This window comes from Lethenteron reissneri, chromosome 47 (assembly GCF_015708825.2).
Source record: "Lethenteron reissneri isolate LAM-NWPU_2019-01 chromosome 47, ASM1570882v1, whole genome shotgun sequence".
Classification (NCBI taxonomy): domain Eukaryota; kingdom Metazoa; phylum Chordata; class Hyperoartia; order Petromyzontiformes; family Petromyzontidae; genus Lethenteron; species Lethenteron reissneri.
In genome coordinates, this window is record NC_083825.1 from 4,014,425 (window position 1) to 4,041,937 (window position 27,513).

The window sequence follows — 27,513 nt, forward strand, 5'->3', positions numbered from 1 at the left end:
CAGTGAGTTCTTTAGCTTGGAATGGATGAAGCCCATCGTTGAGAAGTTGGCGAAGTGCGGTTCTGCAATTAGAACCAATTCAACCGGATTTCTCCCAATCTCAGATGATCGGGTTTAATATAAAAAGACAATTAAACCCGATTGTAAAAAACCCGACTGTGACACCCTTGTCACAATCAGTGTATGGTTGTTGTTGTTTTGTTTTTTCCCTTGTCAAATTGCTGTTGGCATCAGGTCTCGGGGACAAAGACTCCACTCTTTATCGGCATCTGATCAAGAGTCGATTCGGATCACTCGCAAAGCAGGGGGAATTGGTAAATCTACACGAACTCGTTTGCCCCACCCCGAGGCCCTCTGCCGTCGTGTCGATCAGACCACGCGACATTGGCATTTAGTTCCTTGAACACATCGCTGCTGTCAATGCCGTCATGCGCGCAAGAGTAGAACTCCGCTGGGGAGGTAGGGGGGTGGGTGTTGAGTTGGGTGTAGGAGGGGGGCACTGGCGCCCCCTGGTGGACACGGGCAGTGAAGTGCACGTGGCCCCATGTCAAGACGCGATTCCACGAGAGGTCACCAGAGTGCAGAATCCGATTTTATTATTTAACTCACTCCCGTCTGTTGTATCCTCAAAACATAAATCTTGTAACTCAATTTGTAGCCACTTCCCAATGTGCTATCGACTGCAAACTTGAAATAGCTATGTCATCTTCTTGGTTCTTTCGGTAAAGTCACGTAGAATGGAAATAATAAAATAATAAAAATAAAACATGCAGTCACGAAAGCTTTAAATCGAAATTTAGCTGTCATACTGATGACAAAACTATATCCCCCCCCCCCTCAAATGAGGTCAAAACCATATTTCCATTTTGAAAATAAAACATGCTTCAAATCGCTTTAAACTATCGGACCAATCAATTTCAAGGACAGTGCATATCATTATCAGAGTTATCTCTTTTTGTTTGCATTTTGGACTGCTTATGTTGTGGTTACTGCAAACATGATCCCTTGTATAAAGGTGTCAGTTTTGGTGCCAGATAAAAGAGTAAAAACCTATTACTACGCTGGGCACTGCAGAGCGACTCGAAAAAATCCAAAACACATTTTTTAAACATTTTACACGCTTTTATTTAACTTACTATGTTGTCGTATCCTCAAATCTTGTAACTTAATTTCAACCGTATTTCCAATGTCGTATCGACTGCAAACTTGGTATAGGTATGTCATACTGATGACAATACTATATTCTATCATTGAAAATTAAAAATATATTTTTAAACACTTTTTATATGTTATGTTTCGGCTTGGGTCTAATTGTCCACGCTCAACTCACGTTGCCTGTAAATCACCACGGTCCCTTACGTCACGGCAAGCCTCGGGGAGCCACTCCGAGGGGCACATTTCATGAAAGCGTGTTTTTTATTAAGAGGGTTTTTGCGTATCCAGTTAAGTGTGTCCTGGCACTAGCTTCAGTGTGTCCAGGCACTAGCTTCAGGGTGTCCAGGCAGTGGCTCCAGGCAGTGTGTCCAGGCACTAGCTCCTGGCAAGTGTCCAGACACCAGCTCCTGGCACCAGGTCCAGGCACCAGCTCCAGGCAGTGTCATGGCACCAGCTCTTGGCACCAGGTCCCAGGCACCAGCTCCAGGCAGTGTCATGGCACCAGCTTCAGGGTGTCCAGGCAGTGGCTCCAGTCAAGTGTGTCCAGGCACTAGCTACAGTCAGTGTGTCCTGGCACTAGCTTCAGTGTGTCCAGGCACTAGCTCCAGGCAGTGTCCTGGCACCAGCTTCAGGGTGTCCAGGCAATGGCTCCAGTCAAGTGTGTCCAGGCACTAGCTACAGTCAGTGTGTCATGGCACCAGCTACAGTCAGTGTGTCCTGGCACCAGTTTCGGGGTGTCCAGGCAGTGGCTCCAGGCAGTGTCCAGACACCAGCTCTTGGCACCAGCTCCAGGTACCAGCTCCAGGCTCCATTTCCACACGTGACCGCGCGGTGCCTCACGGGAAGCGGAGAGGAGAACCAATCAGGACGCGCCATTTCCACTTTGACAAACGCGAGTCGCCCTCAGGGCAGCTCTGCGTGCGTCGCTTGATTTGCCGAGACGCGCAAGAGGCGCCGGAGCTGCCCCGGGGGCTGCGGCAGTAACGAAAGCTCGCGAGTCGGGGAGCACGTGTAGGAGAAGCGGCCCTGTCCACGTGTGGGTGAGTTGGTAGTTAAGGAGCTGTAATCATCTTAACTATTTGTACTTTCTTGATTTGAAACTTTTGCGACTGCAGGAATCCATACTCTTTGGTTCTTTCGGTAAAGTCGCGTAGGTAGAAAGTACAATTTTTAAACAATATTTTATTGTATTCCTTACGTGACTTTTGCGAACGAACCAACGATAATATCATTTATACTTTATTTGTTTTCTTCGAACGAGTTAGAATTCACACCAACCAGTCTCAATCCACTGCTGGATTATCTCACGCCGGTCGTAGATTCGTTCGGTTGTTGTGTGTCTCGGCGCGGGCTTGGTGAAGATGAGTTGAGCTGGGAAACCGGCCCCGGGTTCGATTCCCGCTCACGGCCACCACCAACGCCAGTGATGATTAATATGAACAGGAACCTGGGCCTCCTCTAGGTAGACTCGGCCTTAAACGGGTACTGTACTTGTTGCGGTGTGCAAACGTTACCACTGGGGGAGACAAAGGCGGCCGGGCGGTGGTGCCGGCCTTAATAGGTGCTCGCTAACAGCACTTGCCCCTACAGCCTGTTAAAAGCGTGATACGGGGGGGGGGGTCTCTTAGTTGTGTTGAGTGTTTCCAGCAGTGATGATGATCAGTATAATGCCGTCCAAGTGGTCCACATGTCTTGTGACCCCCCCCCCTCTTCCCATACACTTCTCAAAAAACCATTTTCGTTAAAGGTTTAAAAACAAATGAAAATGCAAAGTAGGGGGTAAAAAAAAAGTTTTGGGGTCAATTAATTGTGGGATCACAAGACATCTGGACCACCCTGCACATCGCTCGCCACTGGTGTTGTTTGTTGTTCGTGGCCCGGAAAATCTCCGTGTTTGCTGCTAACCTCATGGGGTTATTCGCCCCCAACCGTGACTCGTGAATGCCCCCCTTGGCTTTGTCCAGGAAGGAGGGTCACGGCGCATCCGAGGGAGGTTTGTTACCAAGTAATTGAAATGAACAATTAAAGTCTCCGTGTAAAACTGCAAACATGGTTCGGGCCATCGACCACTTGGATTCCGAGATTAATATCAGAATTTGTTTAGGCAGGAAGACTTATGGACTCTAAAACTAATCTAGATTTAAAGCTTTCGTGACTGCAGCAATACATGCTCTTTGGTTCTTTCCGTAAAGTCACGTGGGTAGGTTGCCCAGCGCGTCATTCATTCGCGGTTCGAATGCCGCGGCCGCCCTGTACAGGGCATAGAGCGTTGCTCCCTCGCATGCGTGCGTGGGTTTTCTCAGGGTGACCCACTTCTCCCCCCCCCCCCCCACCACCACGTGTATAATAAACACAACTCGTCATTGGTTGGCTGAAAACATCTACAAATTTAAAACCTCTGGAAATAAGTCCTGAGGCTCAGTGCGGCTCTCATTCATAAATAGGACAAACTGTTATAAATTGGTCCCGAGATGAGTATTTTATACGAAGGAGGAGGCGTCATCACAGCGATACACTTCACTACTCCAGGTCACAATAGTCTGGCTCAACTACCTGAATGTAAAATTACAGAGTTTGCTCTACTTGACTAAACTAAACTTTATTTTACCAGGTAAGGCCCACTGAGCCATGTAGCTCTTTTCAGAAGCGACCTGACCACCATGAATGATTCAACGAAGTGGCTTATCGTCACGTGGACATTTATAGCAGCCAAACACTCTAAACGCGTGTTGTTGATTCTGAATGTGGAGGTAAAAACCGGAAGACGTGCAGAGAAAACATTTCACGTGACCACAAGGAGAGAGACATCGCAAACTCCAAATATACAGCAGCAGGCGTCAGGGTCGGGATCTAACCCCCCACCTCCTGTACACCAGGCGAGGTAGTTAACATCTCCTAGCCACCGTGATGATGATGACAGAGAAAGACACACGAACTCCAAATATACAGCAGCAGCAGCAGGCGTCAGGGTCGGGATCTAACCCCCCGCCTCCAGTATACCCGGCGAGGTAGTTAACATCTCCTAGCCACCGTGGTGCCCCTTGTTTTGACCTCACGAGTTTCACCCAGCGGAGTCGCGTTAAACGGAGCCTGCTGGATTAAGACGGACGCTTGTGTTGCGACCGAAACGTCGACATCCTTAAGTTCACAACAACCGGTTGAATTTGTGTGAGCGCCCTATTAATGGCTCTGGACGATGAAGATGCTCCTGGAAGTAAAGACGCGCCCTAAATTTTAGGACGATGTTGAAAAGAAGCGTTTTTTAACAATCAGAAAAGACGGTATTCACTATCGAGTAGCCCCCTCCCTTCAGGAAGAGGAAGATTATGAGCGCGCTGCTCTGAAATGAAGAAAGATGTCTTCTGGAAGGTGATTCCGAACGATTTGGGTGAAATGGAATGTGTGGTGCGCAACACGTGAAGAAAAGAAACAAGTCCGTTGGTGCCATTGTGGCCCCAAAGGAAAAACGCGTCACCGACGACGTTTCGGGCAATGACCCATCCTCATAGCACGTTATTTTATGTGCCACAAATTTTTAGCGCCTGTAATTATCTCTGGCACATAATTTGTATTCGCTAAGAAGAAGGGCCATCGCACAGTGTTTGGACTAATGCAAGAATTGTTTTTTTTTAGATTAAAACAGGTTCCTACTGAACGTAATGCAACAACTGCGTGGAGCCTTCTCGCTGAAGATGATGATTATTAACGAGGTTAACCCGCCGTTCAAATGTAAAACACTAAATGCTCACGCGCTCCCCTTAAAACGTGTGTCTGGGCGACGTTGCAATTCCGTTTTGTTTTTGTTTCCCGTCAGCGAGATGGCAACTCGTGGATGGCAGGGTGGCCGGGGAGGACGTGGGAGCTTCGGAGACCGGGGTGGTGGAGGTGGCGGCTACCGAGGGAGAGGAGGCGGCGGCGGTGGTTTTGGTGGACGAGGAGGAGGTGGAGGATTCAGGGGGAGGGGTCGTGGAGGATTCAACAACTATGACCAGGGACCACCAGAGGAGGTTATTGGTACGTCGATGGTTCAAACGGAAACAAATGAACCTTGCGTTCGTTCGATTCCGCTGCGATTTGAGAGGCTTAAACTGGTGCACTGATTCTTATATTGTAAGGCAAACCTCATGATTGTTATTAAACATGCTTTTAATGTTGTGGTCATTGGACATTTGATGAAAGCTGGAAGAGCCCAATGAGTTATGGAGCTCCGTCATATGTCTCCACCCTTCTCAAGCTGGTCGGCAAAGGCAGAAAACACGAATAAATAGTACAAATAAATTAAACAATCGTAGATAAACTAAACGGAATCATGCTATTTTAGAAAGAAGTTTGCCTGGCTGGCTGACACACAAGGTGACGTCACCGCGCACAAAGACGTCATCCCACAGCGTTTAGCCGGGGCCGTGCGTCGTGCTGACGTCATGCCTGCTCCCCCACCCCCCGCCCACCCTCCACCCCGGCCGCGTATCCCACGCACGTGCGCGGGCAGTGCGAGCTACATAGACAACAACAAAAATTGACATTCATTCCACAATTTCCTTCGGCCGCTGCGATCCTAATGCAAACTACGTATCGGGGAGAAGTGTTGCCGCTCTCACCCCACCTGCCTCCCCCACCCCCCGCGTATTTACCAAAAATGCTTTCTTTGCCCGAACAGAAGTGGGACATTATATGCACCCGTGTGAAGATGACCTGGTCGTCAAGTGCACCACACACGAGAACAAGGTGCCCTACTTCAACGCCCCCATCTACCTGGAGAACAAGGAGCAAGTGGGCAAGGTGGACGAGATCTTCGGGCAGCTACGAGATTTCGTATCCTTTATTTGATTTGTCGTGTTCCGTCGGCCGACTGACGCCCGCGCTCGCCGGCCCACGCTGCGACCGCTCTCGCGCCACCGGTACAGGGACGGAGGCCATCGATCAAAGAGGAACCTCTCGTGCTAAGAGAGGAAAAAAAACACACTCTTAGGTTTTTTCGGTAAAGTCACGTAGGTAAAGGTGGGACCGTCACAGCTAAAATTACTGCATCAAGTTAAAATTACTGCATCAATTTTAGCTGTGACGGTCCCACCTGATGACGGAGACTTGTGTTGCCTTTGAAACGTCGTGATTTATAATTTTATTTCCATTATTCAATTGACTTTTAATTTTCTTTTTTACCTATGTGACTTTACCGAAAAAAACCTAAGATTATGAATCCTTGCAGTCACGAAAGCTTCAAATCTAGAAAAAAACACAGCTGGGCATTAGAATGATTGAGATGAGATGTGCGGTGCAAGGTGCTTTGAGTTCCCAAGGCATTAAGCGAGCCTTACTGTCTAACTGCACATGCAGTTGCTTATCTGTATATTTTTTAGCGTGTGGATGACTCATTGCGAAGTGGTTCACAGAGGCAACGCAGCGTGCGATGTCTAGGATGTTTGTGTATGTGTGGTGTTCCCTAATCCGGCGGGGAGAGATCGTGCAGTGGTTAGCACACTGCCACAAACCCGACGACCCGTGTTTGATTCCTGCTCGCAAACAATAATAGCGATTTATTTTAATCGGTCTTGGGCTTCCCCTGGGTCGACTCGGCCTTGAATGATCAGCACTGGGGGAGACAAAGGCGGTCGAGCGTGTGTGCTGGCCACCCACCCCCTCGTATGCCGTGCCTGCCTTCACAGGTTACTCGCTGACGGCACTTGCCCCAATAGTCTGTTAAGGCTCCACACGGAATCTTTATCGTCGTCTTCCTTAATTCGTGCTGCAGTATTTCTCCGTCAAACTCTCGCAGAACATGAAGGCAAACTCCTTCAACAAGCTTCAGAAGGTGAGCGTTCAATCCCTCCGTCGCCGTCTCGTGTTGAGTCGTTTGAGAGTCGTGCCCACATGCTGATGTATTTTTCACACAATTGTTGAACGGATCTGAAAAGCTGGTCTTTTGTTTATTTAGAACATGCATGCTTTTGTAAAATTTTTACCATTTGTAAAATTGTAATGTCGAAGGTAGTGTCATTATATAAAATCCTCATTCTCGTAGTTTAGACTTATTTCGGTGGAACTTACAGCACGTGCATTATAAGCCTTAAAGATTATAACTTTGCAATGGATATAAGACATCGTGCCAGGCTTACACTGAGCGAACCGTTGCTCGGAGAACTTGGAAGCAGTCTTTACTCTTCCAAACGGATGTACGGCAAGGCACAAAACAACACTACAGTAATGATGTGTACGCATCTAAAAGTGACGTGCACAATTAACCAAGTTGTACAGAACTGACATCGCAATCATCGGAACGCCAGGTAAATTTGCATCGTACCGCGGCAAAACTAGACCGTGCCAAAAAATTTTCATTTTACTGGGTAATGCCCACTGAGCTATTTATCTTTTTTTCAGAAGCGACCTGGCCACAAATGATAGCTCAACGAAGTGGCTTATCACGTGGAAATGTATGGCACCCAAATACTATAAACGCACATTGATTCTAAATGTGAAGGGAAAATCCGGAAGACCCGGAGAAAAATCCACACAACCACGGGGAGAGAGACACGCAAACTCCAAATATACCGTCAGTGTCGGGATAGAACCCACAAACACTTGTATACTGGGCGAGGTAGTTAACATGTTGCCACCATGTCGTCCTGACGATGCCCGATGGTGCCGCGACTTTCGTGATCCACGTGGCGGCATGCGCCCCACTGTGGCAGGGGACGTGTCGTAACGCATGAGTGTCGTCGTCCCTTCCCCCCCCCCCCCCCCCGCTCTGGTAGCTCTTCATCGATCCGGCCAAGCTGCTGCCTCTGCAGCGCTTCCTCCCGCGACCGGGGGGCGAGCGCGGAGCGCGGGGAGGTGCCGGCGGTGGCCGAGGCTTCAGAGGCGGTCGGGGAGGAGGCCGAGGAGGAGGAGGTGAGGGTCGGGACGTTCACTCCAGCGGCTGCCACTTCTCACTCGCATCGTGGCGTTTCATTTTTTAAATCCTTTATATTAAGTTCACTTGCTTGCTTGCTTGTGCGCTTACGACCGTGCAAATCTTTCGGTCCTTTTTTAACCCAATTCCCGTGATCCAATCGAGCTGACATTTTGCACACAGACTCGTTGTGCGTGACAATTGATTTTCGTGAAAAAAAATTCCTAAAATGTTCCACTTTTTAGGAAAAAAAAATTCTATTTAATTTCAAATACCAATGTGATCAAAATGAAACTCTTACTCAAGAAAAACAAAAATGAATAATAAAATAAAACCGATGCCACGCATATAAAGGATTTATAGTGAAAAACTTTGTTTTTACGGGTTAATTTTTTTATCGATCGGCTTCTCAAGGATAACGATTCGTATGTGTGTACAGTCTCTTCTCCTGTAAGGCGAATTGGATTTAACGCGATTTTATGAATTTGGGAACACGTTTTTTTTGTAATGCAGATTGGATAGAACGCAATTGTGTGAACGGAACTACATCGCAGCGTGAGTCGGAGTAAGCGGTTTGCAGGGCTGCCTCGGTGTAACATCACACGAGGCGGGATGCTGCTGGATGCTTCTAGATGCCACCCACGCCCCTCAGTCTTTGTTCGGCCTGCGTACGCATCTCACGTGTTATCGTGGACTGTGCTTTAGCCAATTTATATTGTTTATTATAACGCGATTTCTCCATAACGTGGTGTTCTTCAGGAACGCAACTAGGACCGTGTTATAGTAGAACAGACTGTATGTATGTATGTATGTTGAACTTCTTTCACACCATACTTAGTCAACCGTGATAATCGGAGGCACGGGGATTTGCATTTACAGGGTACTCCGTCACCTCTTTATCACTCTGCTGTTACTACGAGCATGGTTACTGTGTCCCGTGGTTACTGTGGTCCATGGTTACTGTGGTCCATGGTTGTTACTGTGTCACATGGTTACTGTGTCCCGTGGTTACTGTGGTCCATGGTTACTGTGGTCCATGGTTGTTACTGTGTCACATGGTTACTATGTCCCATGGTTACTGTGGTCCATGGTGGTTACTGTCTTCCATGGTTACTGTGTCCCATGGTTACTGTGGTCCATGATTGTTACTGTGTCACATGGTTACGGTGTCCCATGGTTACTGTGTCCCATGGTTACTGTGTGCCATGGTTACTGTGTCCCGTGAGCAATGGCGATGGAACGGCAAACACCGAAAGCCATTTGCTGAATTCGCAAATACCAGAATAAACGGGAGTGTATGAATACGTTTTTAAAGACGAGATTTTAAAATGTCCATTAACTCGGAGAGATCCTGATATCCAATAAGAGGGAGAAGAACATTACATATATAAATTAGGCAACGTTTCGGGCAATGGCCCTCCATCATGGCTGCTGTCGGGTGGATGATGGCAGCAGCCTTCACGCGGCCCACCCTGCTGAGTGAGAAATGAATGCGGCGCGACAGAACGCCGATCATCGTTCATCGTTCTCCCGGTCTCCGAAGCGGCAACGCAAGCCACCGCCGCCGCAGTCGTTGTCGGAGTTGCCTTTGGAGTGCCGCGTGCGATCATCACCGCGTCGCGCGGCTTTGTTGTTCCCTCCCCCCGCCCGTCTTGTTCGTCGCTATAGCAGGCGGCTTCCGTGGGCGAGGCCGTGGCGGCGGAGGAGGCTTCCGTGGTGGCGGACGCGGTGGATTCGGGGGCGGACGAGGCTTCCGGGGTAAGTTTTGACGTGCGAGTTTCGACGTCCGTCGACGCGAGCGCACGCCGCACGCGCGACGTTGTAGCGGCAGCGCTCCGTGTAGTGCGACGCCGTTGTGCGGACCCGCCGCTGCACTCAACACCTCCGTGCCGTCGTACAGGAGGCCGTGCGGCTTCGGATGGCCGCTCGTGGTCGCGCTCCGGTCGACGTAGTCGCCGTCGTGCTATCGACGGCTTTTGTCGAGACGCCGTGAACTAAAAAATAGAAAAGCTCGAAGCTCTCGTTGATAAATACTTTCGGCGCTGATGAAGGTTAATCAACGCCGGTGGCAAGTCGGCGCCGCGGAAGGCCCGTAACCACGCCAACTGTGTGCCCAGAGCGCTCTTTCGTGGCCCTGGTTGTTGACGTTGATGTATTTTCCTTGCAAAGCAACTTAGTCACTAACTGTATAACCTTAAATGCAGCAATACACCGATTTACGTCTTCCGCATTTCACGCTGTTTCTCAAATTCGACTTGATTATTGACTCTGCTACCCGATTTTGTTTCACCTCGACCCCCACACTCTCAGCCTCCGCCTACCACCTTGTTAATCGCTTTTATTGTCGCTTTAATATTCGTCGTCGCACCTTTGAGGAACTCATCCCCGACGTAAACTGGTGTATCGCTGTACGTCAGAGGCGACGTTTTCGGCAATATCCCTTCCTCGAAAGACCCAACGCAGAAGATCTCTGGGTTTGATCTTCCACGAAGCTCATGGTCCACCCTAAACTGCATCCACACAAACTATGGCAGATGCGGATACCTGATGCTCAAAAGGAAAATAAAAAAAACTCCAGTAGTGTGCCACTGTGGTCATCCAGAACAGACCGTACACCGTATAACGACGCAATGCACCGATCCACAAATACGATGGAGGCATCACGGCGATGATGTACTACTCCGCTAACGCCTGACACGGTTATCTGGGCTGACCACCTGAATGTGAGATTGTAGCTGTTGCTCTGCATCTACATCACCAGCTGTATGAAAAGAAGAAGATAAGAGTGTGAGACCTTACTTGTTTCCAACATGGGGCCTTGAGAATTATAAAAAAAAAAAGTTTCATGACCATCTTTTTAAGCGGGCATATGAAGTTACACTAATAGTTGTTCCCGACTAACAGACAAACACCCTTTAACAATCAAAACATGTTTACTATGAAATAAACAAATTTTTAATAAATAACGTTGCTGCCACATTGCATTGTGGGAAGACGAGGCGCTCCTGGGGACAGTCGCCACCTCCGTAGGAGGAGATCAACTGCCCCCACGATTCCTAACGGTGGATACATCTTGAGAATTGATGTACACACGTGCAGTAGAACCCCCTCCTAACGACGCTAATTGGTTCCACGAAACGGTCATTAAGTGATTTTGGTTGTTAAGCGAGGATAGGAAATGCACGTCCAAGGCTTAATTTGTTCCGATAGCATCGAAAGTTACCCTTTGTCACCCAAAAAACGTACTTTTTTATATTTAAACAATGGATATTAATAGATAAAGATAGTAACAACATTATAAACACAATATTAAAATAAACATACTTTGTCAATGCATTAATTTATATTTACTGTACCTACAACAGCCCGTCGTTAACAGGGGAATGGTCACTAAGCGAACACATTGGGCTCTGTCGAGGCACTACACTACTCTACATTATACACTACACTATACACTACGCTCTACACTATACACTACACATTGGGCTCTGGAGGCCCGTCGTTAAGCGATTAGTCGTTAGCGGGTGCTCATTAAGAGGGGATCTATTGTATATGAGACTAGAATAAAACTAAAGCTAAAAGGAGTTAAGGTTTGTCTTGCACTGTTCCCGATCTGATGAGCAGTTTTAATCCTCGCCTGGTATACAGGAGGTCGTGGGTTCGATCCTGACCCTGATGGCCGTATATTTGGAGTTTGCGGTGTCTCTCCCCGTGGTGGCGTGCTTTTTTTTATCCGGGGCCTCCGGTTTTTCCCTCCACATTTTAGAATCGACGTGCATTCAGAGATTTGGCTGCTGTAAATGTACACGTGATAAGCCGCTGCATTATCATTTGTGGCCAGGTCACTTCTGAAAAAGCGCGATAACAGCTCAGCCAGAGCCTTACCCGGAACGATAACACAAAATAGTTTTTGGTTTCAATCGTTTACGTTAATATTTTACTCATTTGAATCTTTGAATTTCTATTCCAGGTGGAAGTCGAGGACGATAAGCGGACCCACGCACATCAGGGAGAGGTCGGGAGGGGTGAGGGGGGGGGAGCACATCGCCGCCTCTGCTCCCGCCCGACTTCGTGGAATGCAGCTTCTCCTCTTCGCTCTTTCCCCTCGTCGACCGTCGACCGCCACCGTTGGATTTCAGCGAGTCCGTGCCGTGGCACCATGGGGGGGAGTGTCTCTCGCTCCTCCGACTTCTTGTCGACGAGCGAACGAACGTTCACACGGGGGCCCGAGGTGGTTTTCTTTTTTACGTTTTGGGGTTGCCGCGATCGTTTGACCCCCGTCCTGCCCCGCCCCAGAAACTGCCGCGCGCATCTTAAATTAAGTATCGTGCCGCCGTGTATAAATATTCTTGCTCATCGCCGTTACAGAATGCTCTCGTATCCATTTACTGCGAACTTTAAACCGACAATAATAAAAATAAATGTTTTGAACGTTTTGTTTGCCTTTAACAGTTCTGAACTTGTAAATTAGAGCATCCTTTTTCTGTTTGTATAATACTTTAGTGGCAGCGACCCGGATGTGACAGCCGAACCGACTGAGTTCAGATAAGCAGAGGGTTTCTTTGACGCACTATGTCTGTGCTGCGTTCGTCCGTGCCTGAGCAGCTTTAGCGGGTGATTTTTCCCATCTTGTACCCGTGGTGCGATTCACTGGTAGCAACATACCTATACCACCACCGCCGCCGTGTTGCAGTGCCCATCAACCAGACTTTCAATCCAGAGGTTGCCGCTTCGATTCAATCTCCCGGCACGGCAGTTTGAAACGATTAGTGCGAGTTTATTAAAATCTGCACCCACCCCCCCATCAAGATCTGTCCACCCAACAGCATAAATGGATACACCATGTTTTGGTGGGGTAAAGTGTGGGTGTATTACCTTCTCTTCCAAGACCTCTAGCCTGCGTGGAAGAGTAGGCCAAAATATATCCTATCCTGCCAGCAGAGGTATCGGCTGCACCTTTACCAGCGTCTTAAGTCACCGATTCTTAACTTTTTCTGCAGCCAGCACCCCTTTGGTTAATACACACAGGTTTGATCAAACTAATTAGTTGTGCTTACGTGTTTGTAATTAGTTTTTTTGATTTGCCTTCTGAAAAAATCTGGCCAGGTCTCGCACACCACCAGAAAGGGCATCTCGCGCTCCCAGGGGGTGTTTGCACCCCAGGTTAAGAACCCCCACCACTGCGGCTTAGTGGTTCAAGTTCATGTATTAGGTATAGCCCTGTGAGCCATTCGGCTCTTGAATCGGGTGCAACCGCAACAAACAAAAAACAAAAACATGAACAAAAAAACATCTTAAAGTGAATATGTGACTGAGTGCAAACAGAAAATCCAAGAAAAGACAGCAAAATATTGCAGAAAAAACACCGTACACCAACGCTGTGTGCAAAATTCCCAGTGGGATGCAAGTCAAACAACAACAACCACAAGACAACTTAGATTAAGGCCATCAGTCTAACTCTGTACTACAACCAACAAACATGGCAAAACCAATACACTTTTCGAATCACCAAAATAAAGCCATGAAAGCAATGAAACAGTGATCATAGGAACTATAACGGAATTTTCAGTGGTGGGTGACCTGTGGCCCGCGGGCCGCGTGCGTCCCGTGGAGCCCTTTCTCGTGGTGCCTCTTGGTCTCGGTATGTCGCTAGGGGGTGATGTGTGGGGTCCCGATTAGCACCCACGCACGATGTCAGCCTTGCGGCCCCACCGAGGTGGTGAAGGAGCGATGCTCGTGTGGCCCCCACCGACTCGTCTGGGTTGCCCCTCTATGTTTTTAAGAGCTTAACCCCGTTCCCGATGACGTACGTGCGTATATTTGGCACTCGCATCGTACGTGTACGTCATCGGTGTTTGCTTTTTCGATGACGTTCGTTTACGTCATTGGAACGAAATCGGAAGTAAAAGGCCACGCGGGAAGGGGCGCGTGGCACAGATTGGCGCCGGCTGTCGTAGAGTGGCGATCCTGTCGCGGTTCTCTGCGGTGAGTGCAGCGTCTTGAAAAGCAGCAGCGCTATGATTCTCTAAAATTATCGCTCGCCAATTGCACGCTCCGAGGTTCAGCGGTGAACGGGACACCCACGCTGCAACTTGCAGGCGTCTCAGAGCGGGAAAGGTTAATTTGTTCCTGAGTATGTGAGCAGGATGGGTATTCAGAGAGCTGGGCCCTGATGGTCCGGCATGTGCAGATGTTTCTGCCGGTCAAAGCAAATCGTATCTTCGTTTCTTGGCACCATTTTTCAAGAACAACGGTGCTGGAAAAATCCAACTTTTTCAAGGTCCCCTCTTTCATCCATTGTATTTCCATGCCCCTCTCTCAAGGTGGCCGTGCATCGTCTTCAGGTTTAATTTTTTTTCGTTGGAAAGTGAAGACGGCGAATGTTATTTTAATCTTTTGAAATAAAAGAACCACAAAAGGCGATGCGTTTCCGTTGTCGTGAGCAATGGGGTGACGGTGATTCTCCATTAGCGACTTGCACTGTGGACATTCCACATTGCCACTGGCAGAGCCAGTGGGGGGGGGGGGGGGTGGCACGTGCCCCCCCCCCCCAATGATCATTGGGGTTTATTAGTAATAAATCGGCATTTTGCGACCCCCACTGCCACTGTGTAGCATATTACTGTGTGCCAGGGACTCTATGAGATGATAGGACAATAGTCTGAGTCCATAATTGGCAATAAGTGATGGCAAAGCGGTTATAAGTGACTCAGAATTGTGCGAAGTTGCGTTTATAGTCCACGACTTCCCTGAAGGCACACGCGTCAAATAAAAAGCAAGGTACAAGTCCTTACTAACAACTATCATTTTTCATTGTTGGAGGGGTTGCCCCCCTATCTGAAAATTTTGGCATTGCACATTGCCATGTCGGGGCCAGTCGCAATCAGACCAGCACTGCTAACGTCCTACAAAACGATACTTGTTTTATTAAACCTCCCCTCCCACCCCGACAGCGAGGGGGGGTAGGAGAGGGGGGTGGGGGAGGGGGGTAGGAGAGGGGGGTGGGAGAGGGGGAGGCACCCCCCCCCCTCGTACTGCCTCTGTCCACCCAGCCGAGTGGCTTTGCCGCAGTCGGTCGCGTGTTTTGGAGCAAAGCGTGGGTCTAATCTCGCTGTCGCCTTGAAAGTAAAATATATAATAGGTGACGTTTTGGGCTCTTCTTAATAGCACAGATTTTTTTTTATTGGAACCCTCGCATATTTATTTATTTTAAAGGCCACAGTGCTGTTATGACGAATATGTTGAGGTTGTTTGTGTTGATTGTGCGCCACTTCCAACGCAGCAGCACCAGCATCAACAGAATTTAAGTAAAACAAAAAGCGCATACGTTCACAACACTTCCTTACCAAAATAAAAAATAAAACAGACATTTAAAAAATATAGATTCGAAGCTTTCGTGACTGCAAGGAATTACTCTTTGGTTCTTTCGGTAAAGTCACGAAGAAAATAAAATCAAATAATAATAGAATCCGACGTTTCCATTGAAACACAAGCAACCATCAGCAGGTAAGAATTAATGATTAAATAAAACAACATGGTAAACTTAGAAACACAATGCAACACAACACAGAGAGCCGGACAACCCAACAGCCAACACCCTGGCTGAGCCACGCTTCCTCCAAAGAAGGACAAAAAGAAAAGGAATTTAAAATATATATTAAAAAGTAAATTTCTTACACAATCCATCAGCCGCACGGGCCTTCTAGGGAGTGCACAATTATTCCAGCAGCATGAATTCAAGACGAGAAAAACCCCGCAGCGACCCGCAAGTCTCTCATCGGCAGAGTCAGGCTTGCTGCAATCAAGTTCAAGTTCATTTATTAGGTAATAGCCCTGTGAGCCATTCGGCTCTTGAATCGGGTGCAACCGCAACAAACAAAAAACTAAAACATAAACAAAAAACATTAAAGTGAATATGTGACTAAGTGCAAACAGAAAATCCAAGAAAAGACAGCAAAATATTGCAATACTGGCGATGCTACGAATTCATCTTCTTTGTTCTTTCGGTCCCGATCCCGACCCTGCAGTCACGAAAGCTTTCAATGGAAAGATGCTACGGATCTTCCGCATTACCATTCTCGATAAGGAGGCTTCATTGCAGTCCACCCTGCCGCCCCCTGTGGTTCAATCGGAGCACAGGCGGTTCGCATGAAGCAGCTCGGCTCTGCCCCCTTGCTGTCATCCACCTGACGAGCCTCTCGCTCCTCCACCATCAGCAGCAGCATCAGCAGCCTCGCCTCTGTCTGCCTGTGCTGTGCTCATTTCCAGCCTCTCCTCCTCCTCGTCCCCAGCCACGCGTTGCAGCTGCGATGAAAGCTCAGCAGTCAACGGCGCTGGTGTTGCTTCTGTGCCCGGCACTCATCTCCCTGACCCTCTGTGCCAAGGTACTTGTGAGTGCGTGGTGCATTCGTGGTGGCGGCCCATTGACGGGGGCCCGAAGGAATTATTTTAGGGGGTCCAGAGCCCTTCCTCTGCCCCCCCCCCCACCATACGCACACTTCGGATTTGTAAACTCCTAGCGAGATGACGAGGGACAGAGATGAAGGGCATAGAGATGTACTGCATCGAGGGTGTCACGGTGGCGAGATGTTCACTATCTCGCCTGGTATACAGGAGGTTGCGGGTTCGATCCCGACCCTGACGCCTGCTGTATAGTTGGAGTTTGCGTGTCTCTCTCTCATCATCATCACGGTGGCTAGGAGATGTTAACTACCTCGCCTGGTATACAGGAGTGCGTGGGTTCGATCCCGTCCCTGACGCCTGCTGCTGTATATTTGGAGTTTGCGTGTCTCTTTCTCTGTGGTCGCGTGGATTTTTCTATGGCTCCTCCGGTTTTCCCCTGCCACATTTAGAAGCAACATCACGCGTTTAAATTTCCACGTGATGATAAGCTACTTTGTTGAGCTGTGATTTGTGGCCAGGTCGCTTGTGAAAAGAAAGCTATACAGCTCAGTGGGCCGTGTACAATAAAAAAGTGTATTTTTATATATTGTACAAATGGAAATAAATTAGTTAAGCGAATAGCTCAGTTGGCTTCAATTGGTAAGATACAACAACAAAAAATTAGTTTTAATAGTAGACGTTCGATAGAGATGTATTAAAATGAAGAGATACGGATGAGATGCAGATGAGAGACGTTTTGAGATGTGGACAAATAGAGAATATATACAGATGGGAAAAGTAGTGAGATGCGAGAGATGTAGACGAGACAGATGTATCGAAATGGACAGACGAGAGACACGGGAATGAGACAGATGTAGACAAGAGAGGGACAATTATATTAGAGTTTTGATACTCCTACTGATGCTCCAGCTGTTGTGGAGTGACTCATGCAGCCAGCTATGGCTGCAGGGTTTGGTGGTACATGTTGTTTATGTCGTTTATTGTGAAATGTCGGTCACAGTTTCTATGATCAGTGTTACATTGCTTTTATGGCTTTATTTTGGTGATTTCGAAAACGTTTTTTGGTTTGGCCATGTTTGTTTGTTGTAGTACGGAGTTAGACTGATGGCTTTAATCTAAGTTGTCTTGTGGTTGTTGTTGTTTGACTTGCATCCCACTGGGATTTTTGCACACAGCGTTGGTGTACGGTGCTTTTTCTGGAAGACTTTGCAGTTTTTTCCTATATTTTTCTGTTTGCGCATAGTCACTTTAAGATGTTTTCTTGTTCATGTTTAGTTTTTTGTTTGTTGCTATTGCACCCGATTCAAGAGCCGAATGGCTCACAGGGCTATACCAAATACATGAAATTGCAACTGAAAGAGTTATAGAGAGTCAAACGAGATCCGAGCGATACAGATGTGAGACGTGAGACAGACACAGAGATGTCGCTGGACCAGAGGTCGCAAACGGGTTTTGATTCCTTACCCGTACCCGGCCGCACCAGGGTCGCAAACGGATACCCGTACCCTACCCAATACCTGGCTACCCGTACCCGGCCGGGTACGGGTAGGGTACGGGTATCGGGTACCTGATTGCGACCTCTGGGATGAAGCCATGTTGCAGGCGCGGGTGGGTTGATTCTAGGAACTTGAATTGTGAGAAGAGACAAGACGTTGGGAAATGAGTGACAAACGGTGACTCACCAGTGACTCACGGTCTACCCGTACCCGGCCGCACCAGGGTCGCAAACGGCTACCCGTACCCGGCCGGGTACGGGTAGCCGGGTATCGGGTATGGTACGGGTATCGGGTACCCGGTTGCGACCTCTGCGCTGGACGAGATTGGAGAGATGCAGACAAGAGGGATGTGATCGTCTCAAATAAATGGGATGGGGAACCTTTTTTCTGCCAAGGGCCATTTGGATATTTATAACATCATTCGCGGGAAATACAAAATTATCAACTTAAAAATGTAGCCTGTTATATTTGGTCAAACATTTAATCAACTCACTCCTAATGTGATGGTTGGAACAGACTAAATTATTTCGCGGGCCTCATACGGCCCGCTGGCCGGACATTCCCTACCCCACTCTAAATGATGGTTTAATTTTTTTATGCGCGTTGGATTTTATGTTTATTCAGACCTGAATTCGAGCGAACATTTGGTACGTCTCTTTTACACGCTTTTATTTAACTCACTCTGTCTGTTGTTGTTGTTGTTGTCGTATCCTCAAATCTTGTCACTCAATTTTAACCCACTTCCCAAAGTGGTATCGACTGCAAACTTGGTATACTTATGTCACACTGATGACAATACTATATTCTATCATTTAAAAAAATTAAACCATCTTTTTTATATCTTATCTTTCGGCTTGGGTCTAATTGTCCACGCTCAACTCAAGCTTGCCATAACCCTTAGGTTATAACCCTTAGGTTATGGCAAGCTTCGGGGCCACTTCCTGGAGTCGTGGAATTCTGCCATTACTCGTACGGTACATTTCATTAAAGCGTGTTTTTTTTAAAAGTATGTTTAAATATTAATTACTTTTGTATCAGCTGCTTGGGGAGCCTTAAGCTCTATGCCAAAGCGCCACCTCCGAGCACTGGATAGAGAAACTCGCAGACCAATTCCGCTCGCTGCTCTTCCCCCCTTCTCTCTCTCTCCGTTGTGACGAATGTACACGCCTGGAATAATTGCTCATAACTACATTTACAAATACACACAGTATCAGAGGTCGCAACCGGGTACCCAATACCCCGTTTGCGATCCTGGTGCGGCCGGGTACGGGTAGGCCGTGAGTCACTGGTGAGTAACCGTTTGTCACTCATTTCCCAACGTCTTGTCTCTTCTCACAATTCAAGTTCCTAGAATCTACCCACCCGCGCCTGCAACATGGCTTCATCCCAGAGGTCGCAATCAGGTACCCGATACCCGTACGGGTACGGCCGGGTACGGGTACCCGTTTGCGACCCTGGTGCGGCCGGGTACGGGTAAGGAATCAAAACCCGTTTGCGACCTCTGCACAGTATGTCGATATGAATAAAAATACAAATCACGCCGTTTCAAGTAACGACTAGAACATTCCATGGATGTGAGTTTACTCGCTGGCTTGGGGCGGTGTTGGCCGACCCTTTTTTTGTTTGTACAAATGCTGGAAAAAAAACGAAATCAATGTTTTGGTTGTTTGCTTGTCCCTGTGCATTTAAAGGCCTTCAGATAAAGTTTGCAAATAAGAGCACAGATTAGGGGAGGGGGGGAATATATTTGAGGGTTTTTGCAAAAAAATAGTTACAGGAATTTGATTCGGCAGAACTTTTAGTGAAAAATAAGCAGAGACGTGAAACGTGTTACTCATTGACAGTCACGAGGCTCATCACGTGGTGGATCCCAGGAGGATGGCGATGGGGTTGACCTAGAAAAGCGGTATTGTATTGGTATTCAACCGAGGAAAGTATTTTGATTTTTTCGTTATTTGAATCTTCTTTGCACGGTTGATGTTCATGTTAAGAGTATTTGGCTGCTATAAATGTCCACGTGACGATAAGCCACTTCGTTGAGCTATCATTTGTGGCGGTCAGGTCGCTTCTGAAAAAGAGCTACATAGCTCAGTGGACCTTACCTGGTAAAATAAAAAGTTTAGTTTCGTCACGTAGAGCAAACTCTGTAATTTTACATTCAGGTAGTTGAGCCAGACTATTCTGGCCTGGAGTAGTGAAGTGTATCGCTGTGATGACGCCTCCTCCTTCGTATAAAAGACTCATCTCGGGACCAATTTATAATAGTTTACCTATGTATCATTGAGAGCCACACTGAGTCTCAAGACTCGTAATTTTAATTGAAGTTTTAAATTTGTAGATGTTTTCAGCCAACGAATGACGAGTTGTGTTTATTATACACGTGGTGGTGGGGGGTGTCACCCTGAGAAAGCCCACGCACGCACGCGAGGGAGCAACGCTCTATGCTCCGTACAGGGCGGCCGCGACATTCAAACCGCGAATGAATGACGCGCTGGGCCACCGCGTCATTCATTCATCACCGCATCATTCATTCATCACGCATAGTCCAGCGAAGGACCGTTGCGGCCGTATGGGGGAGGAGGAGTGGGGGGGTAGGGGTTCGCTTTGTCCCGCACATTAAGAATCGCGGGTGCATAATTATAATACTTTTTTTATCTTAATTGCAAAATGCTGAAAATACATTTTCAGTAGTTTGGGCAGGGGGCATTGCACTGCCCCCCCTCCCCCGCAAACTCCGCACCCAATGCGTTGCGCCCGACAGACAGTGTGTGACCTCTTGCGACAGCGTTCGCATCAACTGATCCTGCCTGCCATACAACCGGGGCGTGTCTCGTCGATTGATTTCTGTGATCCACGGATGGCGAGGGGGGGGTGGAGAGGCGACCACGAGAGAGAAGGGGACGGTATTCCTTTGAAGGGGGAGGGGGGGTCGCAGCCCCCCGCCCCCCCCACGCCAAACGTCGACCGCCAAGTCGAAGTGAGCACGCAATTTTTTGCCGGCAGGAATTTTTCGCATCCAGACGGTGGGCAGCCGTGGGTCCATAGAGTGACAACCACGATGCCACCGGGGGGAGGGTCACCGCCCTCGAACCTAGCGGTTGTGTGGGGTGGGGGGGAGGAGGAGGGGAGGGTTGGTGGTGGGTCTCTGCATTGAGGCTTTTGTCTCCACCTTTGAGCAGAAGAAGTCTCCAGAGAAGGCAGTGACTCGGAACGCGACCAACGCAAGCACTCCGACCACGACGCAGCGGACGGACGTGGCACTCACAGCCGCCAAGAAACGCGGTCGGTAAAACAAAACAACAGTTAAAAAACGCCACTGGCCGCAATCATTGAATCGTAAATTCCACATATTTGGTTTCAAATGTTCAGATTTGTTGTTGTTGTTGTTAAGATCTATCAGGGGGAGGGGTTGCCACGGAGAAACGACACAATCAGCAGCGACGGATGAACAAATTTGGGACCGAACCTAACAACACGCCCCAGTATTATTTGGGTCTTTCGATAAAGTTACGAAGATAGGTTCAAAGAAAATAACAAAAAATAATATAAAAAAAACTACGACGTTTCGATCGATGACGAACGCTTGTGTTGCGATCGAAACGTTCTAGTTTTTTAAATATTTTTTGTTATTTTCTTTGAACCTATCTACGTGACTTTACCGAAAGACCCAAAGAGTATCAATTCCTGCAGTCACGAAAGCTTTGGGTCAAGATTTATCACGCCCCAGTGTTCGCGTGAGACCGGATCCACCTGGCGCACGCGTGGGTCACATCTTACTTTCCGGAGCACCTCGTCAATGCGGCGAATAAAAATTCGTGGCAAATTGTCACTCTCGCCCCAGGAACGTGACGTGAAGAATTTTATGTTATCTCTCTCTCTATCACATTGTGTGATCGTATGAATTAATTCTAGATTTGAAGCTTTCGTGACTGCAATGATTCATATTCTTAGGTTTTTTAGGTAAAGTCACGTAGGTAAAAAATTAAAATTAATAAAAGTAAAATAAAATAAAAATCACGACGTTTCGTAGGCAACACAGCTGTCGGGCTGTGACGGTTCCACCTGAAGACGGAAGCTTGTGTTGCCTCCGAAACGTCGTGATTTTTATTTTATTTTACTTTTATTAATTTTAATTTTTTACCTACGTGACTTTACCGAAAAAACCTAAGAATATGATCGTATGAAACAAATAGACATACGTGCACGTGGCGAGTGGGCTTACAAGCCGGCCTTCCACCCACCGCTAGACCACTGAGGGCCCAACCAATCTTCCCAATCTGGGACTCCCGGCTCTACGTCCTTGTAAGGGCGAGTTCCGAGGAAGCCAGAGTTCAGACCCGCACCTTGGCTGGGTCGGGTCAGGTAGCCTCCCCTAGGGAAATTGTAGCCGGAGGACCCCAGAGCGTAGCCAGAGTAGTGTATCTAGGCTGTGTACGTAGGCTGTGTACCTAGGCTGTGTACCTAAGCTGTGTATTTAGGCTGTGTACCTAGGCTGTGTACCTAGGCTGTGTATCTAGGCTGTGTATCTAGGCTGTGTACCTAGGCTGTGTACCTAGGCTATGTCGCGAGGCTGTGTACCTAGGCTGTGTACCTAGGCTGTGTACCTAGGCTGTGTACCTAGGCTGTGTACCTAGGCTGTAACAGAGTATCAGGACTGCTGGAGTGTTGTATTGTAATAAAGAAGTTACCTCTACAAGTGTCTCCGGAACCCATTACATTTGCCCTTTCATCACTCCGCTGGTCTGGTGGTCAGTGCGAGGTGGGTGGGGGGGTAGCTCAAGAGCAGTTCAAATCTCACCTGCCACTGATGTTAGCCGTGACCGAGAGCATGGACACTGCCTCATGGGTGGAGTTTGCGGGGGGCCAACGCGCCCACCCCCCCCAACTGGACACCTTTCATAATAGAGGTTAGATCGCGTAAATATATAAATGTGTCGTTAAACCCGCCACCACCAGACACAGCCAATTAGTAAGGTTTGTCACGTAAACAGAACGTGCCAATTCGTTAGTAGTACAACACACCGCTGTGTTGGAGAGCAAACCCACAACATTTATAATCGGAGTACGACGTTTCACCAGTAATTACGGCTAGCTTCATCAGGCGACAGCCAGATTTGTGCATGACTCCTCCTGTTTTATTCCTTAAATAGAGGGCGAGATGTGATGGCATCACTTGTGAGCACTTCTTGAGTGATGTGGGGAGCGGGGGGGGGGATTAATAAATGCATATAAATTGCAATGAGTATCCATTGCCTGTTGGGTTATTGATATGGTCAATCAACGTACATTATGCAAGCCTATTGTAGTTTACAATGATTACCAACTTTCAAACATAGCCAGCGAGTGTCAACGTTTTTCCAAACTCTTGAGGGTACATCGTCTGCTGGACATCAGACACGAAACTACTAACTGTTATATATAGATGTGTTTGGGTGAATTGTTTACATTCCCTGTACTTGCACTACTATCGTGTTGTTGTCCTGTTTGTTGTAATATTCTTACCCAGTGCCCCTACTGGACATCAAGGGGGGGGGGGGGGGCGGGGGTCAGACATTTATGACGATGTGTGACGAGGAGGGGGGGGGGGGGTGAGAAATATGACGTCACATCAAAATGCGCAACTTTAAATAAATATAGACAACACGTTCTACTTAATTAAATAGACTTTTTAATGAATGTTTTTTCCTACAACATCAGAGTGCAGCGCCACATTGAATACGCACTACAATAACAATAGTTTAAAGCGATTTGAAGCATGTTTTATTTTTTTTAGGGGGGGGGGTAGATCTTTGTGACGTAATATTTGAGGTGGGGGGGGTCTGACTTTTTGTGACGTCGTGTGACTCGGGGGGGTGGGGTCAAAAATCGTCCAAACTCGCGTGACGTCATTTATGGACGGCCCCTAACTCCTGAGTTGCGATCCGCGTGACTGCGCTACAGATGTGAATAAGGACGTGGATTACCAGTGCCTCGCTGAGAAGCTCACCCTCCAATCCTGTGACAAGGTAAAGCATCCGGTGAAGGCCGGCAACGTCTCAATATCTAACTCAGATCATGCCTCCAGTAAGTCACGTGTGATTTCTGTGTGGCCACCCCAACTCTGGTTCACCCCCCCCCCCCCAACACACACACTCCTCTCTCTATATATTTATATTTCTATATCTAAATCAGCTCAAGGCTGCTGTAACAAAACAGCGAGTTAACATGAATAATCTCATCTTCTTGGTTCTTTCGGTAAAGTCACGTAGAATGGAAATAATAAAATGATAAAAATAAAACATAATAAAATAATTCTCACGACGTTTTGGCCACATTTTTATTTTATTATTTCCATTCTACGTGACTTTACCAAAAGAACCAAGAAGATGAATCCCTGCAGTCACGAAAGCTTTAAATCGAAAAAGTAATAATCTCATTAATCTTCTCGCACACTTTGTCTTGGGTCCGTTATATCTCTGTCTTGGCTGAATCTAACTCCATATCTTATCTCCATCTCTCGCCAGCTATCTGATTTCACAACACCTCCTGTCTCACCTGGGGGGGCTGAGCCTTCAACTGTTGGGCAGCTGGGGGGGGGGCGGTGAGGAGGTTAGGGGGCTGAGCCCCCCACCTCCCCACCCGACTCCCCCCCATCACATCCCCATCACTACTGAAGGCTCACCTCACCACGCCAGCATTTCCTGACACTAAGGGTCCATCCATTTTAGTACGTCCGCAAAAATCTGTCAAAACTTGACCCCTCCCCCCCTCCCTGTACGCACGCGGACTTTCTACACCCCCCCCCCCTACCTGCGTACGTACGCTTGACAACCCCCCCCTCCCCCCGAATCCTATAGAACGGCCGATATTTAATCCACGCAGAAACGATCAAGGATTAATAATATTAACGTGTTTAAGCAAACAGATAGTCCACACCCTCGGACTATCAAACTCATTTGAAGGCCCAAGTAGACAAATTATTATCGAGGCTTCAAGGCTTCACCCCCCCTCCCGTTTCCTATACGTACGCACATTGTCAGTAGCCCCCCCATACGCATTTGGGTTAACCCCCTCCTCCTCCATGTGTACGTACTAAATGGATGGGCCCTAACGAGGATGCGTTTTTAGAATTGTTTTTTTTACAAAACGGAGCGCTCCCCTCTAATGGAAGAAGGACGACGACGATGACGACGACGCATCTTTGTCGCGAGCAGGTGCCCTGCAAGCCGTGGCAGAAGTGCGTGAAGGGGCAATGCCTGTGCAAGCCGGCTTACAAGTGTCCCAAGTTGAGGCAGCCTGTCTGCTCGCTGGACAAGAGGAACATCCCTTCCTACTGTCACCTCAAGAGCTCCGAATGCTTCAAATACGTGAAGGGCTTCTCTCACTTCGGACAATGCGCCGACAAAGGTGTTGTTGTTGTTATTGTTGTCATTGTTGTCATCCCGGGATTGATTTACTTGTTTAGCGAATGATGACAATTTTTTTCGAGAATTGTTTTTTTACCCTTCTATCTGGCAACAAAACTGACACCTTTTTTTACAAGGCGTCATGTTTGCATAGACCACAATACCTGCAGTCATAATGCAGGTATTGTGGTCTATGCAAACATGATTCCTTGTAAAAAAGGTGTCAGTTTTGTTGCCAGATAGAAGGGTAAAAAATAAATTATCATATTTTTTACTGGCAAATGAGGTTCCAATGGTGACAATTTTTTCATTACTTACACGCGCGACTTTTACACACGCTGAGAGCACCAGGTGCACAAAGGAAATGAACAATTGACCACGTGTCAACCCGACAAAGCCGCCACGCCACTGTGTGCGTGTGCGCGCGTACAGGTAGTCCTCGTTTAACGCGGCAGGAGATGCGTTCCTAAAAAGTTGCGCGGCAAACGAAAGACAATTTCCCCCCCGTAAACAATGACAACGATCAAGTCTGGCGAGAGACGGTGAGCCACACTACGGCACGTGCAGCGAGACGGCGGGGCAAACACCTGAGGGTACTCCGCCGCGTCACTGCCTCGATCCGCATACCGCATCACTCCGCTTCGCCCAAGAAAGTAGTTCGTCGTCGACTGCTCAGAAAGCGCGTTATAACGGAGCGCGTTCTGTGTTATAAAGGGGCGTGTTCAACGTTGTAACGGAGCGCGTTCTGTGTTATAAAGGGGCGTGTTCCACGTGATAACGGAGGGCGTTCCGCCTTGTGCTAAAAGTGTTCCCGGAATGAAAGAACCGCGTTGTAGCAGAAAAGGGTTGTGGCGTGGGCACAGGGCGCGTTAAGCGAGGACTTTACCGTATCGTGCTTTGGTACAATTTTTTGACGCCAACGTAGTCTGCGACGTTCGGCGTTTTGCGATGCGACCTGCACGCTCGGGGCTATCTAAGAATGATCGTAAATTATCACCAGATCTGTGTAAACTTTATTGCCACCGGGCACGCGAGTTTTTGGAGGGTGCGTTGTGCTTTCCGGGAGTGTCCCGTAACTCGACGGATACCGCTTCGTCGACTCCGATGCAGTCGTTAAAACGGAGCTTTATTTGTTTCACCTCTTTGCAGAAGTTTCAAATATTATCTTCACGGAGGCTCCGGATGGGTACAAGTTCGTGCAAATGGTCGTCGGAGGAGTGCCGATGCAAATTTCTGACCAGGATTGGAGCATCACGGACGCAAATGTGGCCTGCAGACAGATGGGGTTTCCGCTGTACGTGCACAAGACAAAGATCCCCCCGTAAAGCCTTAACAGACTGTTAGGGCAAGTGCTGTTAGCGAGTAGCACCTATGAACACCGGTACGGTACACGAGGGGGTGGGTTGCCAGCACTACCAGCACTACGCCTGACCGCCTTTGTCTCCCTATTGGCGATGTTGACACACCGCACCAGATACTCATTTCCGGCTGATTCGACCTACGGGAGGCCCAGGACCGGTTCAAATAATGGTCGTGAGCAGCAATCGAACTTGGGTCGCCGGGTTCATAGCGCAGCGCGCTAATCGCGACACCCACCACTCCCCGCGCTGTACGTGCACACAAACACACACGCATACCCCGCACTCGAGATGAGATGGAACAGATGGAGTCCACACTTTGCTGTACCGAATTCTCCTGGCAAGCCAGGTAGGGTACGGGCACCTCATGGATGCCCACGGGAAGGGAGTTTCACAACATCTGTCTGCGATCCTGCAATCTCTCATTTACAGCTGTCGTGGCTGTGACGGTACCACCTGAAGACGGAAGCTTGTGTTGCCTCCGAAACGTCGTGATTTTTATTTTTTTTATTTTATTTTACTTTTTAATGTTTTTACCTACGTGACTTTACCGAAAAAACCTAAGAATATGTCTGCGATCCCCCAACGTGCGTGGCCACTGCCATGCGGATAACTCTTGCGATCTTCTTGGTTCTTTCGGTAAAGTCACGTAGAAGGGAAATAATAAAATTATAAAAATAAAACATAATAAAATAATTCTCACGACGAAGCTGTCTTCCCGACAGACCTGTTCTTCACCTGAGGACGGCTGCTTGCGTTGTGGCCGAAACGTCGTGAGAATTATTTTATTATGTTTTATTTTTATTACTTTATTATTTCCCTTCTACGTG

The 27,513-nt window shown here is 48.0% G+C and overlaps 2 protein-coding genes across 3 annotated transcripts in view; both read left to right on the top strand.

Annotated features, from left to right (window-relative positions):
* Nucleotides 1-2,149: 2,149 nt before the first annotated feature.
* Nucleotides 2,150-14,462, top strand: GAR1 (GAR1 ribonucleoprotein). Of its 2 annotated transcripts, none has more exons than XM_061571195.1 (7): nucleotides 2,150-2,195; nucleotides 4,970-5,169; nucleotides 5,813-5,967; nucleotides 6,905-6,964; nucleotides 7,905-8,040; nucleotides 9,713-9,799; nucleotides 12,012-14,462. In XM_061571195.1, exons 2-7 carry the CDS (start codon nucleotides 4,974-4,976, stop codon nucleotides 12,029-12,031), a joined length of 654 nt encoding a protein of 217 aa, XP_061427179.1. In that variant the 5' UTR covers nucleotides 2,150-2,195; nucleotides 4,970-4,973; the 3' UTR covers nucleotides 12,032-14,462. The 2 variants fall into 2 exon arrangements, with proteins under 2 accessions (XP_061427179.1, XP_061427178.1); XM_061571194.1 differs by having other exon boundaries at nucleotides 2,153-2,195; nucleotides 9,710-9,799.
* Nucleotides 14,463-16,238: 1,776 nt separating this feature from the next.
* Nucleotides 16,239-27,513, top strand: part of CFI (complement factor I) — a 28,615-nt gene continuing 17,340 nt past the window's right edge. Inside the window, exons 1-5 of the mRNA XM_061571124.1 lie at nucleotides 16,239-16,425; nucleotides 21,120-21,222; nucleotides 23,881-23,945; nucleotides 25,134-25,326; nucleotides 26,475-26,619. Coding sequence (XP_061427108.1) covers nucleotides 16,351-16,425; nucleotides 21,120-21,222; nucleotides 23,881-23,945; nucleotides 25,134-25,326; nucleotides 26,475-26,619 — 581 coding nt within the window. The 5' untranslated portion in view covers nucleotides 16,239-16,350. The remainder of the gene's footprint in view (nucleotides 16,426-21,119; nucleotides 21,223-23,880; nucleotides 23,946-25,133; nucleotides 25,327-26,474; nucleotides 26,620-27,513) is intronic.

Coding starts and splice junctions, on each gene's coding strand:
- GAR1 (XM_061571194.1), top strand. CDS start 4,974: ATGGCAACTCGTGGATGGCAGGGTGGCCGGGGAGGACGTGGGAGCTTC. Junction 5,968..6,904: donor TCGGGCAGCTACGAGATTTC/GTATCCTTTATT, acceptor TTCGTGCTGCAG/TATTTCTCCGTCAAACTCTC. Junction 9,800..12,011: donor GGGCGGACGAGGCTTCCGGG/GTAAGTTTTGAC, acceptor TTTCTATTCCAG/GTGGAAGTCGAGGACGATAA.